Source organism: Myxocyprinus asiaticus, chromosome 7 (genome assembly GCF_019703515.2).
Source record: "Myxocyprinus asiaticus isolate MX2 ecotype Aquarium Trade chromosome 7, UBuf_Myxa_2, whole genome shotgun sequence".
Taxonomy (NCBI): Eukaryota; Metazoa; Chordata; class Actinopteri; order Cypriniformes; family Catostomidae; genus Myxocyprinus; species Myxocyprinus asiaticus.
Genome location: NC_059350.1, coordinates 44790178 through 44806648, shown reverse-complemented (window position 1 = coordinate 44806648; position 16471 = coordinate 44790178). Strand labels below are relative to the sequence as shown.

The 16471-nt window shown below is 36.3% G+C and overlaps 1 protein-coding gene across 6 annotated transcripts in view; it reads right to left on the bottom strand.

Moving 5' to 3' along the window:
• The window catches only part of dmd (dystrophin), a 149418-nt gene that overhangs the window by 26761 nt on the left and 106186 nt on the right, over positions 1 to 16471 (bottom strand). For 5 of the 6 annotated variants that reach the window (XR_007897663.1, XM_051701985.1, XM_051701980.1 and 2 more), the window contains 10 exons: positions 16202 to 16263; positions 13792 to 13866; positions 13115 to 13316; positions 10191 to 10276; positions 8634 to 8791; positions 7139 to 7305; positions 5610 to 5721; positions 5304 to 5440; positions 2587 to 2625; positions 838 to 903 (listed from right to left, as the gene is read on the bottom strand). Coding sequence is in view for 5 of the 6 variants with exons in the window: in XM_051701985.1 (XP_051557945.1) it covers positions 838 to 903; positions 2587 to 2625; positions 5304 to 5440; positions 5610 to 5721; positions 7139 to 7305; positions 8634 to 8791; positions 10191 to 10276; positions 13115 to 13316; positions 13792 to 13866; positions 16202 to 16263 (1104 nt within the window). In the remaining variant the exon portion in view is untranslated. Of the gene's footprint in view, positions 1 to 837; positions 904 to 2586; positions 2626 to 5299; positions 5441 to 5609; positions 5722 to 7138; positions 7306 to 8633; positions 8792 to 10190; positions 10277 to 13114; positions 13317 to 13791; positions 13867 to 16201; positions 16264 to 16471 lie in introns of those variants that run through there. The other variant, XM_051701984.1, reaches the window with a different exon arrangement.

Sequence of the window (16471 nt, the reverse complement as noted above, 5' to 3'; positions counted from 1 at the left end):
GTAAACATTGTCATAATTCATATAAAGCAGATCATCAGCGATCGCTTGTCATAAATGTCCAGTATTCATTGATTTGCGAAATACTCTAAAGCCGCTGGAAACATTGAATCTCGAGTTCCCCGCATGCCTTTTACTTTGAACCCCGCAGCGCATGCAGACGATACGTTTATTAAATTAAATCGTAACCTTTAAGCTTTAATAATCACAATACGGCCATATCGCGATTCTGGTCTTTACGTCCCCAAATTTAAGACCTCTTTAAATAATAATTAAGACTTTTGTTATACCATTTAAGATATTTAAGACTTTTTATGACCTTAAATACAAAAATATTTAAAGACCCGCAGGAACCCTGTATAAATTGTGGAACACTTCCGTGTTCAGGAAAAAGTGGATAAAATGAGTATACAATGAATATCAGACCTAAATATTTTATCTAATGCAACAACATTGTTAAATTCTTGACTCTGACTGGTTGACAGAAGTTCCATGGGTGTTGATTGGAAGTTTTAAGTTTGTTGACCAACTACATCATATTCTTTTTTAATTATTTCAAGTTTCAAAACAACTGACTAAAAAAAAAATGGTTCTAAAAACCAAAAACATTTTAAGTACAAAATCATCATAAATGTCCTTAGATAAACCCTGGTACAAGCTAATACTAGACTCTGGACCACTGAATTATTGAAAACATAATGCACATATACTTATAAATTATTTTAATTTATATATATATTAGCACCAAAAGACAACTTTTCTATTTAATTCTTTATCTGAAGTGCCAAATATCCTTTTAAACTAAAATAATAAAAAATCCATAATTTTGCAAACTCTCACCTGCTAGCATAATGTTCGATACGTGAGTGGGTGTCATCATGGGAAAGTTGTGGTGAGGATGCTGGCCTACCAATGACAGAAGAGCAAAGGTCAGAAAACACAAATGGAAAAAAACAAAAGATTACATTCTGCTGAAACAATAAAAACAACATTTCAAAGTCGTTGAGCATTAATATACACTACCGGTCAAAAGTTTTGAAACACTTGACTGAAATGTTTCTCATAATCTTAAAAATCTTTTGATCTGAAGGCGTATGCTTAAATGTTTGAAATTAGTTTTGTAGACAAAAATATAATTGTGCCACCATATTAATTTATTTCATTATAAAACTAAATTTTAATTAAAAAAAAAAAAAGTTTTTTAAATTGATGACTTGGACCAAATAATAAAGAAAAGCAGCCAATAAGTGCCCAACATAGATGGGAACTCCTTCAATACTGTTTAAAAATCATCCCAGGGTGATACCTCAAGAAGTTGGTTGAGAAAATGTCAAGAGTACATGTCTGCAAATTCTAGGCAAAGGGTGACTACTCTTAAGATGCTAAAATATAACACAGTTTTGATTTATTTTGGATTTTGTTTAGTCACAACATAATAAAGGATTAGGGTGCATTAATTATGTATCTTAACTTGGAAACACTGCCCCTTGAGGTTTAATAGTTTATAGCACTTTTTCACATTTCAGCTCAATTTGGTCAAACCATTTTTTTTTACTAACCATATATGCAGCTTTAAATTTTGGCAAACAGTTTTGGTAGAGTAAAAACATATATAAAATGTACCTAATGCTCAGTCAATTAAAGGGATAGTTCACCAAAAAATGAAAATTCTCTCATCATTTACTCACCCGCATGCCATCCCAGATGTGTATGACTTTCTTTCTTCTTCTGAACACAAACGAAGATTTTTATAAAAATAACTTACCTCTGTAGGTCCATACAATGCAAGTGAATGGCGACCAAAACTTTGAAGGTCCAAAATGCACATAAAGGCAGCATAAAAGTAATCCATAAGACTCCAGTGGTTTAATCCATATCTTCAGAAGCGATATGATAGGTGTGGGTGAGAAAAAGATCAAAATTTAAGTCCTTTTTTACTATAAATCTCCACTTTCACTTTTACATTCATTTGTTTTTGGCGATTTGCATTCTATGGGCAAATTGCCACCTGCTGGGCAGGGAGGAGAATTTATAGTAAAAAAGGACTTAAATGTTTATCTATTTCTCACCCACTCCTATCACATCGCTTCTGAAGATATTGATTTAACCACTGGAATCGTGTGGATTACTTTTATGCTGCCTTTATGTGGTTTTTGGACATTCAAAGTTCTGGCCACCATTCACTTGCATTGTATTGACCAACAAAGCTGAGGTATTCTTCTAAAAATCTTTGTTTGAGTTCAGCAGAAGAAAAAGGCATACACATCTGGGATGGCATGAGGGTGAGTAAATGATGAGAGAATTTTAATTTTTGGGTGAACTTCAAGATTCATGATAACCCCCATTTAAAAGAGCATCTAATATCCTGTGCAACTGAAACATGTTAATCTTGCAGATGGACGGTAAAAGCTATGAGATGGACACATGTTCCAAAAATATTTCACAGTTCTGACGATGGAAGATGAGTGTGTTGTGGAGACTTATGTATAATTTCTCTCTGAGTGAACCCTGTTTGTCAAATGAATTTCACTCACTGGCAAAATAATTGTTGATGTTTTTTAAGTGTGTGGATGTACTGAGAGTACTCACGGATGGTCAATAGGCCAGAAGTTGATCAGTGTAACAGGACTGCAAGACAAAAAAAAAATGAGATGACAGACAGGACAAGTAGATGCACTGAAAGCAGGATGGTGACGTGGTTGTTAAGAAGCTCCAGACACACAAACCTATTTACATGAGAACACAGTAGGGTCCTATAGGCTTTGAGGCCAATAACATTCACTTCACAATCCAAAAAAATGTATTCTCTTAAATTATTGAGAAACAGGTTGATTTGGTGTTGCCATTGGTTGTCATTGTTAGGGTTAAAATGAAAAAGGACCAAAAATAATGTCTTCATGCATTAAGCGCTGCTTTACAATTACCCTAACAAACTGCACAAATAAGACTTGCTCCTCTGTGGGGGTTAAAAAAAAATTCTAAAGCAAAAATAATCCTACTGTGAATGTGAGTAATGATCAATAAAAACAGTAAAGCAAAACAAATCCAAAATGAAAGTCTTGCCGCTGCAGCTGAATGTTACCAAGCTTTCTGAGTAATCATTATTTGTCTTGTTTGGTGGCATACACAGTTATTACGGTCTACATGTTTGCCAAGAGAAAGGCTATATTCTGAATGCACACAATGACCAAAATGCTGTTTACGTTAGACACTTAGTAGATTCTGAGACTCATTTATGGGAACTGTGCTTACCAAAACCTGAAATGACTGCAAATATGGATTAAAAAAGCGATCATTAACAATTAACCACATGCAAGGAGTTTAAAGGAATGTTCTAGGCTTACAACAAGCTCGGACAGCTGTCAATTACCACCAAACATAATTTTGACTCGTCCTTCAGTTTGTAAAAACAACACTAATACATTTACAATGGAAGTCTATGGGGCAAGTGTACTGGAGGGTTTAAAAAAAAATTTAAAGCTCACTTATATTAATTCTTCTGAACAGAAATGTGTTACAGTGGCAAGAAATAGTATGTGAACCCTTTGGAATTAGCTGGTTTTCTGCATCAGTTGGTCATAAAATGTGATCTCATCTTCATCAAAGTCACAAGTTTAGACAAACAACAATGTGCTTAAGTTAACAACACACAAACAATTCTAATCTTTCATGTCTTTATTGAACACATCCCATTAAATATTCACAGTGCTGTGGAAAAAGCAAGTGAACTCTTGGATTTCATAACTAGTCTATCCTCCTTTGGCAGCAATAACCTCAACCAAGCATTTTCAGAATGGCTTTTTTTAAGCCATTCTGTAGTAGATTTACTTCGTTTTTTAGGGTCATTGTCCTGCTGCACCACCCAACTGGCTGCTGGCACACAGCCACCCTGATATTATCCTGTATGATATCTTGATAAACTTGGGAATTCGTTTTTCCCTTGAAATTGGCAAACGGTCCAGGCCCCGAAGCAGCAAAGCAGCCCCAAATCATGATGTTTCTACCACTGTACGTCACCATTGGGATGAGGTTTTCATCTTGGTATGTGGTGCCATTTTTACAACATACGTAGTGCTGTGTGTTATTTCCAAACAATTCAATCTCAGTTTCATCAGTCCACAAAACATTTTCTCAGTAGCGTTGTGGAGTGTTAAGGTGGTCTTTGGCAAACTTCAGGTGTGCAGCAATGTTTTTGTTGGAAAGCAGCGGCTTCTTTCATGGTGTCCTGCCATGGACACCATGCCTGTTTAATGTTTTCCGTATAGTAGATCAGAGATTTCATGAACAGAGATGTTAACCAGTTCCAGTTCCAATGATTCCTTCAAGTCTTTATCTGTCACTCTAAAGTTCTTTTTTACATCATGGAGCATTCTGTGGTGTGCACTTTGAGTCATCTTGGCTGGACAGCCACTTCTAGGGAGAGTAGCTACAGGGGTTCACATATTTTTCCAACCTACTCTGCAAATGTTTGAATGATGTATTCAGTGTACACAAGACCAATACAATAGTTTGTGTGTTATTAGTTAAAACAGATTGTGTTTGTTCATTAGTGTAAAATCAAACCAGATATTAAGATAAATTAATACATACAAGCAGGTAATTCCAAAGGGTTCACATACTTTTTCTTGCCACTGTATATGAGCTGTAAAGTTATCTAAATCTTCTTGTAAGCAGTGAGACTACTATTCTAGGTGAACAAGACTCTTTTTCTCTATGTAAACAGTCCCTTTCAAGTATCATTTCATGCAATGTGCAAAAGTTGTCTTTACATATAGTACTAATGACAAGAGTTGAACATTTTTTAATCACACTCTGCTCATGTTAACACATATCATGTATTGTCAAGTATTGTATTGTGGATATACTTGAATCAGTGTGAATTGTAATATTTATCCCATTGCAAAGCCTAACCCCATAGACTTCCATTATTAGTGCATTAATGTACACATTATTTTTTTCTTGAGGGTCAAGTCAAGTCTGTTATTGGTCTGGACCACGCTTTTGCACTAGTTCCAGATCCATTTTGCTCCCTTTCTAGTATCTAGATTTTCAATTTTACATTAACAAAGCCAAATAAAATTACACTGCCTTAAAATCTGATATAAAAAAAAATTAATCTCGCTAAAACAAGGGTCCAATTACTTCAATTAAATAAGTGTGTTCCTGGCACAAGCCACTGCATTGTGAATTTTTTATAATAGTATCCAAAAAACATCCATATCATCTGTCATATGTCTGCGTAATCAGCGGCCGATGGCAAGATACACAATGAAGTGAACATAGAAAAATAAGCATGTGTGTCTCACGTCTCCATGTTATCTCCCTCTAGGATGGTCTGTACGGGGAGGTAACCCATGCGAGGGTGCTTCGCAAAATAGCGCTTTGTCCTGAACTTGTTCTTCAACACCTTGGCAAAGTCCCTCACATCCTCTCCTGATGTCGTCTAAAAAAAGGACAAAGACACACAAAAAGACTCAGTCATAACCTGCATTTTAATCCTGAAATGCTATGTCATGACTACGTCAGATCCGAAATTGCCAATACAATGCCATGAATGCAGAAAGCTACATTGTATATGCCAAACATACAGATAGTGATGCCAGTAAACCTACCGGTGTGCAATATTCAACCATAGGGTATTGCATCTTGTGACCTTTGGCCACTCTGCCAGAAAAGAAGCAGCTTTGGCAGATGTCATAGTTAAAGTGCTTTAAACTTCTGTACCTGTTGAGAGACAGACAGGTGTGGTCAGTTGTGGTCATTTTGCAGTCATTGAGTTTTGCAGTGAGATTATCTCTTAGAAAGGTTTTGTTACTACTTCCTTCACTCACCTCCTCTCATAATGATTTCTTTAATACATGCGACTCAAGGACAACATTAAATAAACCCTACTTTTGACCCCATTTCACCCTTAATAAATGTTCCTGGCCATTTTCTGCAATGATCCGGAACATTAGTCTTATTTTTGCAAGTGTTTGAGTAACAATGATTTTTTAACTTTTAGATATAGTTTCCAAATGTTTTAATCTTAATTTTTAATTGTTCAAATACAGGTATTTTTTCAGTCCATTTAACTTTATGTATGCAATAAAGAGCCATAATAATAATTAAATAACATAAACAGTACATTTTTATCATTATCAATTGAAGTACACTTAAACATTAAAATTAACAACAATCTTGTTTTATTGTTATTATATATATATATATATATATATATATATATATATATATATATATATATATATATATATATATATACACAGTATTGTGCAAAAGTTTTAGGCACTTGTGAAAAAATTTTCATAGTGAGGATGTCTTCAAAAATAGTGCCATAATTAGTTTTCAATTTTCAATGAACATCATCCAAAGTCCAATAAACATAAAAAAAAAAAAAAAAGCTAAATCAATATTTGGTGTGACCACCTTTGCCTTTAAAACAGCACCAATTCTCCGAGGTACACCTGGATACAGTTTTTCTTGGCTGTTGGCAGATAGATGTTCCAAGCTTTTTGGAGAATTCGCTACAGTTCTTCTATCTATTTTGCTTCTGTTTCTTTTTGTAATCCCAGACTGACACGATGTTCAGTGGGGGGCTTTGTGGGGGCCATGCCATCTGTTGCAAGGCTCCCTGTTCTTCTATTCTAATCTTTTCTATTTGCAGAAGGAATGTTTGGGAGTCTAAAATGTATATTACCTATTGACACACTACAGTTAAAGATATAAATAACCATCTTAAGACAAATGTGTTTGTTAAACATCTGATGTGCCTAAGACTGTTTCACAGTACTATATATATATATAGAGAGAGAGAGAGAGAGAGAGAGAGAGAGAGAGAGAGAGGTAGATAGACAGATATAATTTGGCAAGTCTCTCCAAAAGAGAATCAATTTATACCCCAAAAATATACAAAAGTTGCTTAACATACAAATAGGTGTGCGTTTTCATGTTCTCCCAACAATGAAGCATCTGAGAAGCACACACAACCTAGCCTAAAAAGCTTTTTAAATATTTATATATATAGATCTGCCTTGAAGTTTGGTGCAGTGCTTAAAAAATGCACAAAAAACTGCTGAGACCTTTAAAGCATCTGAAGTTAAATCAGTCATTCTGAATAATAGCACTAAAGAACAGTCCATACCTGAAGCCAATAATAGGACATTCCTTACAAATGTTGCATTTAGCCTGGTGCTTTGCTGTCTCAGCGGCTGCCACACGGTGAAGGACAGGAAGCCAAACCATCGACTGAGGTTCTAAACGCATCCAGTCCAGGAAGACTGAAGCCTCTAGCTCCGGTTTGTTACTCGCCTTCACATCAGAGCAAAAGAAAAAAAAGAAAGTGATGGAAGAGACTGTGAGGGGTTGTTCTAAACTGCATTGACTTTTTGCTGTTTTTTTATTTTATTTGTCTTCTATTTCACTACTTTTTATTCTTGTGTTGTATTTAATGTTTATAGCTATTTCCTGTCCTACCGAGGAGCATTTAGGCGGTGTGTATTACTGAATGAATGCATTTTAATTAGGCTTTAATTTGTAGTTTACAGAACTGTGCATTACCTTTATAAGATTTGTGAAAAGCTGTTAAGTTTAAGTGTCATTACAACAAACTGCAAAACATCGAAACCATAATTTTCAAAGTCTAGAATTAAAAAAAAAAACTTTTAAAACACAAATACACTATATCATGGAAAACAACCTTTTATTTACTCATTTTAAATAAAAGTGTAATGATTAAAGTTTGTAATTTCTGCACCACCTAATAAAATTGCACAAAAAAAAACACAAAAAAAACAAAAAAACAACTTTGTTTTCAAACAGCCTTTCAAACGTGCCCCTTGTAAGCCATTGATCAAACAAACGGATAGTCCCGCTCCCAACTCACACCATTGGCTGAGTCGATGTTGTTGTGTCAGGCTGTATGGGTCACTCAAAACAGAGGAATTTTTATAGTGCCACAAAGACAGTCTCTACAGTTTTAGAAAATGTACCTCAAATGGCTTACTTATATTTGTCTCTGCATATTAAGCTGCGATACGAGAAAGTATTTTAGCACTAAAAAAGTTACAAACTTCAGCTTTAATGTAATATGTAAAAATACACTACTGTAAACCCAGCCTATTCATGGAAACTAAACTGCAAAACTGGGCCATTCGGAAATCCTCAAGGTAATGACATCACAATCATTAGCACATTAACATATGACTTCCCACATTTACATATAAATGCCTATTCAGTATTCAGGAACATGGTCTGGCCTGATAGCCCCCTGGAAGTTTTCACATGCAAAGAGGTTAGCCAATTATAGAGGTTATTTACAGATGTAAGTCTTAAATGTAACCAAAATAGCCTTTTTAATTCTAAGGGTTGGGGGGGGGGGGGGTCAGATCATCCGATATATAGGCCGATATTTGGTCTTTTAATACTATAAGAACCGATAACTGTGCAGATAACAGAAATGGTAATTATTTCGTGTCAGTTCCGTCTTGTCACAGTTTTGTCAGTGGATAGTGCACATTTTCAATTTTCATTTTGTTTTGGTGCAAGATACTTTAAGACTTCTGGGAAATACATAAAATGTTGCAAAAGTGTTGAAATTCATATGAATTTGTTAATGAATGCAGACACTGGTGACTTACAAACTGAAAGCAGCTGCGCACACTGGGCTCGATATTACTCCCTCCGAAAGATGCCACCTCACCCAGCTGCCTTGGGATCTGAATGGCGTCGTGCAGGAGAAGGCCGAGGCGCCTCTGGTCACAAAAGCCTGTAGCACTGGCCACCTCTCTGAATAAAACTAGCCAGAGTACAGGAAGATAATATGAGTACAGGTAACACAGAGAGATCTGAAACTTTAACTTATAGTTATGACCAGAGGTTAAATTGACCAAAGTGAGCCCCCACCTAAAGCCCAAAGTATACTTTGTTCAGATATGAACGCTGAGCGTCTGCGTTCAGGGCACGTGACTCAAATACCGTCATCATTAGAGTGCTCGAGCACTGAATGCGCGCAGCCAAATTTTTTTGACCCCATGCAACTGGAATTATTTGCACTAATTAGTGGGTCCACAAGGTGGCAACACTCACATTTGAGCCATTGCTGTCACAAAGAAGCGCTAGAAAATGCCACTAAACATCATCAGGAGATGAAGGTAAAAACAACAACAGTGGATGTGCAAGTCAAGAGCATGTCTGTGAGGAGGTCAGGAGATACCTACATTTGTATAACTCGAGTCCGAAGAATATAAAGAAATCTTTATGTGTCTAAACTCCTGAGGAGAAATAGTCCAGTATCTCATAGCAGTCGTGGTGCGCATGCACCAACCGCCTGTGCATGTGTACTATTTGACTGGCACGCATTCCGCTGTACAGACTCTTAGCATTCGTGTCAAAAACAAAGTATATTTTGGGCTTAAGTTTCTATGACATTCTGCTCCCTAGATATGGCTTGGGTACTTCCTTCAATTTAAGTCTTTTTTTTTTCACCCATTTTATCCTTTACCAGCAAAAATCCCTTAAAAAAGTGGGACGAGTTATTCGCCAAAGTTGAATACTTACACCCACGCAACGTGCCACAATGGCTTGATGCTGTCTACACTGGACGTGTCGAAGCGAACGTTTGAAACCGTTTATTTGTCTTGTTGGAAGGAATGTAGCGCAAAATGGAACGGGATTTCAGTTTAGTGCAACGGACGCTTCCAGTGTAGATAGCTTCATTGATTATAATGAGATCTATTTGCTTTTGACGTGAAGTGACACTTGCGTCCGGTGTAGAATGGGTGTTAGGCTTAGGGGTTTGTTCAAAACACTAACCAAAAGTATGAGCAACAGTAACAGTGATGCTTGCCTTAGCAAATCCACTACTATAAAAAAGGAAATTGCTGCCAATTTAGTACGGAAACTAATTTGTCACTTTCGCACATTTTTGTGCTACAAACATTTTAAATGAGCAAACCACAAAAGTTTACAACAGTGTTTACAACAGGGCTATTAAGTACAAACAACCAAGACAGCTGTAAAATGACTTTGAAAAGTACTGTAAGATTCTATGGTAACAGACTAAAAATCAACATAATATTTTGCATCTCACCCTGTAGGATATATAATAGGTTGTCAAAATGTTCTACACCTGTACATTATGCAGCTTACAATTTGAGAAACAAAATAAAGGGCTTAAGATAAACAACAAAACTTACATCTGTACTTATCCTCAAGGTGAGCTTTGCACAAACAGATTATTCCTGTTTTGAAGGATAAGGTACGAATCTTTCCAGCTCGTCCTCTGCCGGAAAAAATAAAATAACAAGGTTACAAATGTCTAAAGAGAGACCATCAGCTGCTCTTTTTATCTTTATAACAGATAAAGAGTCAAGATCAGGAGAAAAAAAAAAACACTCCAGTTGTTTCTGCAAAATAGGCTGGTAAAACATACGGTTTTCATATTTCTTATTTGTCTTTAACTATCATTGTTGCCAAAAATAAAACAAGCCAGCTTAGCACAACATCGTCTGTGAAAAACACCCCTTTGCAAGATGATCTAGCTAAAACAAGCAGGCGTAGAATGAAAAGACCTCCGACGCTTTTGTCTTAGTTTACTTTGGGGGACAGAGAAGGGTCTGCTGTGGAATCTACCACCTCCACGTACAAACACTGTGTGATTTATGGCTCAGTGTGATCACACTGAGAAACATGCTGAGAACCGAAGAGCCTAACTTCCTTATTCTTTCTGTGAATCATTTATATTCTATTATTTCACGGCTCACTGGAATACTTGGTTCTAACTGGCCAATATTTTTGTAAAATGACTGCTGAACTGTATAACTGAACACTAGAGCTGGGCAATATGACCATGTATATCGTGGGGACGATAAAAGGTGTAAATCGATAGAGATTCTGCTATATATCCCGATATGTAAAAATCCATGAGCGCGGTCTGATCGATACGCACACTGAGCAGGGCTTCAAGTGAGACTGAGAGAATTGAAGAAACACACTTTTTTCTGGCATTGAAAATGTCAATAGAATTCAGCAAATTCAGCGACATTCATCTTGTGTTCTGTGTTTCATAAGCGCTAAATATGCTTCTCATCTGATATGTGCATCGGTGCTACACGTGAGTGTCATCCGCTACACAAAGTCGCAGCGCAGACCACAAAACGTTTTTTTCTTAAAGCACTATGGAGCAAGTTAAACATCTGTAACGGCTAGACAGCCCGACATTCTAACCACCACTGACAAGGAAAACATACAACACAGTGTAATGCGCCAAAATAAAGGGTTTTTAAACGAAACATCATCACCCTTCCTAAAATTCTGTTTGAATGATGTTAGATATTAGGAATTATGATTGCCTTCAGATATTTATATATTCTCTATAGACTATTTCAAGGACGTAAACAATAACAAAGGAATTAGAACACTACTGCGCATGTCTGGCCCTGAAGCATTTCCGGTAGCGGCAATTTTATAACCCAGAACTTTCGAAATAAAATGACTAGCGCATACTTTTAGAGACTAGCTAAAACAGAACAAACGAGATATTTGCAAAAACTGAAAATAAAAAATGAGGTGTCATTACCAGATCCTTTAAATAAGACTCTTGAGTCAACACATTTTCTCAAAGAATATCAAATGTTTACCTGAAGTGACTACGTGCGAGACGCGATGAAAGGGTATCGTAGTTTAGATGCTCACAATTATTTCCTCGGTGGCAAGGTCAGGAATGTTGGCCTGCTCCTGTTATAATCCATGAATCTGTTAACACTGCGAGCACGTGACTTGCAGACAAGGTACGGGTTTTGTTTTTAAACATAAAAAACACTTTCCTTGTGCATCTCTTTCTTCTGCGGTAGCTTTTATACTACTCCAGCTACTCTGAGAACTTGGCAGTGCAATACTGCAGATATTGCTGACTTTTGTATGACAAATTGCTTGTTAGGTTCCTCATTTTTAAGTTGTTTTGGATAAAAGTATTTGCTAAATGACTGTTAATGTAAATGACTAGGGCAGCTTCATTCATTATAATGGGAGCGATCTAGTCACTTTTAGAGCCTGTAAAGACTTAATTAGCCAGCTAAACTCAAACTTACTATTAGTTGGCAAAAATGCTGTTCACCTACTAGAGATAAGATGTGTGCTACAGTTGTTAGTACTGCACGTATCCATCCAGCCGTCTCGCTTCACTGCAGCAGAGTCCATTCATGGTCGCTTTTTCTGAAATCTAAACACTTTAATTTCCTTTAGTTCCAGCATCCAGGGAGCATCCAGCCACTGAACCACATGGTCACATTTTAATAATAACATTCTATTACAAGCGTATTAAAGTTATTAATGTTAATCGTGTTAAAGTACCTATGAATGGAGCGCCTCAAGCTGTTGTTTTGAATGAGTTAGACAAAAAGCCAGAAAAGTTCAAGGGAAAAAGACATCACTTCGTTAAACTGACGAATAGCCCTTGAAATGGTCTATATAGAGATGACTTAAATCACTAAGAGCCTAAAAGAGTTAATTTTTAGTTGGATCTTTTTTTTTTTTTTTTTTACTTATGTCAACAACATAGACTGAAATGTGGCATAATGTGAACTTTAGCATTATGGTAAGGCAATTTAAAATAAATGTGAGTATTTTGTTTTAAAAAATATTTTACTTTATGTTTGTCAAGTTCCGAATAAAGAAAAAAAATTATAAAAGAGGAAGTAGTTTATTTATAAAGTACTTAATTCACTGACTCTGTTATCCAAAAATGGACATTAAAATATGGTTATTTAATATATAAACAAATTTTTATTGATTTTCTATTTTCGTGATATATATCGTCATTGTGATAATGATATTTGGTCATATCGCCCACCGCTGTTCCAGGCAACCGATTTCCTACATAGCTGTGCTAGTTTCATGTCTCTCGTCATATAATAAAATCATTTCAACTCAAATCAGTATTTCAAGTCCATTTATTTATATATGTACTAACTTTTAGAAGCAGAATAATGCGCAGTCAGCCGGTCATTATCGCAAAATCATCATCAAAATCAAAATCATCAAAAGTTTATTTTGCGATAAGAGCGTCATGATTGTACATTATCCATTACATATTAAACATTTCAAATACGCAAATACATACGTATCATAGACGTTGAGCAGCCAGTTGAGACACATGTCCACACACAGAGGCACGTTGACCAGACTGCTGTGCTGCTGTTCCAGACGGTCGTAGATGCTGGTCAGACAGTTGATCACCTGCATAATGTCCATAAATTGCTCATTCTGTTTAAGACTGTGCTGCTCAAATGCCTCGCAAGCTGCAGACATGCCCAGTAGATCCACTGTGCACAGAAAAAAACAAAGTTAAGGACCTTGAACACAGGAATTACCCATTGTGTAAATTTTTTGATTATGAATCAGTTAAGATATTTCTGCTTTTCATGTGTGGTCACTCACAGATAACTTTAAGAAATTATAACAACAACTTGAAAACATGAGTGGTGCTTTTCCATGTGAAAGTCGCCGCCACAATGCTAAGGTTTCTGCGTGGTTGCCTCCATTGTTTTGTTGTTGCTAAGGTGTCCTGAGTGTTATATATTTATTTTTGCTATTTGCCATGCAGTTCTTCAAATTTACCCAAAGTATGGGCAATAGCTGGTCTTATAAATCAGCACCACTACAAAGTTGAAAACATTATTGCGTAATCAAAAGTCACAAGGTGCAGTCTGGATGAATTTCATGTGACATTAAACTAATCTTCCAAAAAATAGCTGAAAAGAGAGAAAGAGTGCCATGTGATTGTGTGCACGGACTCACAGCAGAGAGCTTTCTGCATTCGTCTCAGCTTCATTGCCGTCCTGTATGCAGAGAACCTTACGTTGTTGAGATCCGCTGTGAAAAAGAAAACAAAATGTTAATTTTAGCAAATAATCCTGTACTGTAAGGAAAGTTTTGTAAAGCAACCTAAAAATATACTTCATGTGATAACTTCCAAAACAACAGTTTAGTTTAAAGACTTTTTCAGTGTTATAAAACTTTCTCCAATCCCAGCTTAAAGGTGCACTCAGTAACTTTTGCATTTGTGTTATCTTGGACCTACAGTGACACCTAGCGGTGTGGATGCAGCATCATTTAAAACCAATAGTTTTTAGTTACAGATGCCATTGTAGAAATTCACTATACACAGTCAGCCATGATTAATTTAATCCAAGAGTGAAAGTGTCCAATATCAAGGTGGTTACTGAGATTAAGCGAGTAGTATTTGGCTGGTCATGTGATTCTAACATGGCAGCCCCCATGAGGAGACCCTCTCCATGTAGAATAAAACAGCTTTTATGTGGTTACTGATATGACTGGAGTCTTCATCTCATGTGATTGCTCATCACTTTATACCTATGTTTCAATATTACTATTAATTTCTTTAAAATGATCAAGTGTCTCTACGGCGCTATTAAAATTCCTCTGTTTGTTTTGAGTGACCTGTTTAGACCTGGCACAACACTGCTCAACCATTGCCACGAGTTGGGGGTGGGACTATCTCTTTGTTTGATAGACGACAGGCGGAGGGCGTATTCAGAAAGCAGTTTTGAAAACACTGTTTATTTTTGCAATTCCAGTTGGTGGTGCTATAGAGTCGCATAAATTACATACTTCAGCTTTAAGTAAAAAATATTATTTAACATAAATAAATCAACCTAAATACATTAGGCTATACCAATAAAAGTAATTTTTAAGTGTTAGATCAAGTACAAATAGGCTGAGTTCCCACAGGCAGAAAAAAAAATCAGATTTTTTGGCCTATCCGACTCAGGTTTTTGTAGTCCGAACAGGACAAAAACCACTTTCATAGGTGGTTTGAAATCCGATTAAATCAGATTTTTGTAAATGCGTCTCAGTCTGAACGGTCAGATCAGATTCGTTGTGCACAATGGGTTGTTTCATCAGGTGTTCTGACATGACGACATATACTGTGTTCCAAATGGCATAAATGACGTCGTCTTCACAGGGCACTTCGAAGGGGAAACAATAATAATAGCCACGCTGTAGGATCATTCCAAACAAAAAAAATTACTTTAAAACAGAGTTCAAATTGACTTATTTTTGAGCCCTGCAACTTTCAGCCCGAAAATCTTACAGAGGAAGGTACAGTCTTTGAGGGGAATAGGGCATAGGGATGATCACTTGTGAATTAAATGCATCCATATGTCAAATATATGTCACAAGGCAGCCAAAGCAATGCAAACTTATTTTACAATAATACAAATATATGCGCTAAAGTGCGGTAACCCACACAGGTCGCAAGCCATCATGACGCGATAAGGTATTGAACGTCTCTCGCTTAGCTGTAGACCATCTTTCCAGTTTTTTACGCTGTTGTTTGTGATGAATGTGTTGATATTTGGAAATTGCCCTCATGAAAAATATAATCAATTGCAAAACATCCATTGATAAACACTCACACATCGTGAACCTATGTAAGTTTGCATTGTTACTATGACAACTAACGGGGACGTGCTAGCAAAAGCAACTGCAGTCTTAATGAAAATAATTAGATCTGGCCACATATAATTTGCAGTTTGAACAGTCAGTCAAAAAAAAAATCTGATTTTAGAAAAACAAATCTGATTTTCCCTGCAGCGTGAACAAAGCCATTGCGTGCAACATTTCATAGCTACTCAAGGGAATCATCTCTACATCTGACAATTTCTAAATTTGTTCACATTTTCATCTTAATTTATAACAGGCACCAGACACATCAAGCCAGTTTCAGCCTAAGTAGCACCTTTGTTTTCGATTTATTGATCAAAATGTTTGATCTAACAATCTACATTTACATAAAGGGCTTGTTCATTCTAAAATGAAAATTCTGCCACCATTTACACACCCCCATGTTGTTCCAAACCTGTATGACTTGGTTCCTTCGTGAAACTCAAAGGGTGATATATTAGTATGGGCCATATGTTAGTCTCAGTCACCATTCACTTTCATTGCAACTTTTTTTCCAAACAATGAAAATGTATGGCAACTAAGGCTGTCCATTATGCCTAACATCGCTTTTTGAGTTCCATGGAAGAACAGGAAAGTCATATGGGTTTGGAACAATATGAGGGTGAATAAATGACAACATTTTCATTTTTGGGTAAACTATCCCTTCAAGGGCAGTTTCACTGTACCATGGATGCCAACATTACAATTATGAGAGATACAACCATCAGATCTGAATTACCTAAAGACTGGTAAAGCTCTGCCATCTTTGGATGGTCCCAACATGTTGTTTGGGTCTGGTGGCTGTAAGAAAAGGCATTAAATGCAATAAACACTGTTAATAAAATCTCTGTTAAAACATGCTTTGTAGGTAATCCTTGTAATCATTTTATAAGAATTATTTCAAAAGTGGCTATTAAAATATTAACTGTAAGTTAGATATGCTGTGTATAACAATACCCAGCCTAACTCTTTTAAGAAAGATGAAAAACATGGGATAACAAGAGACTTC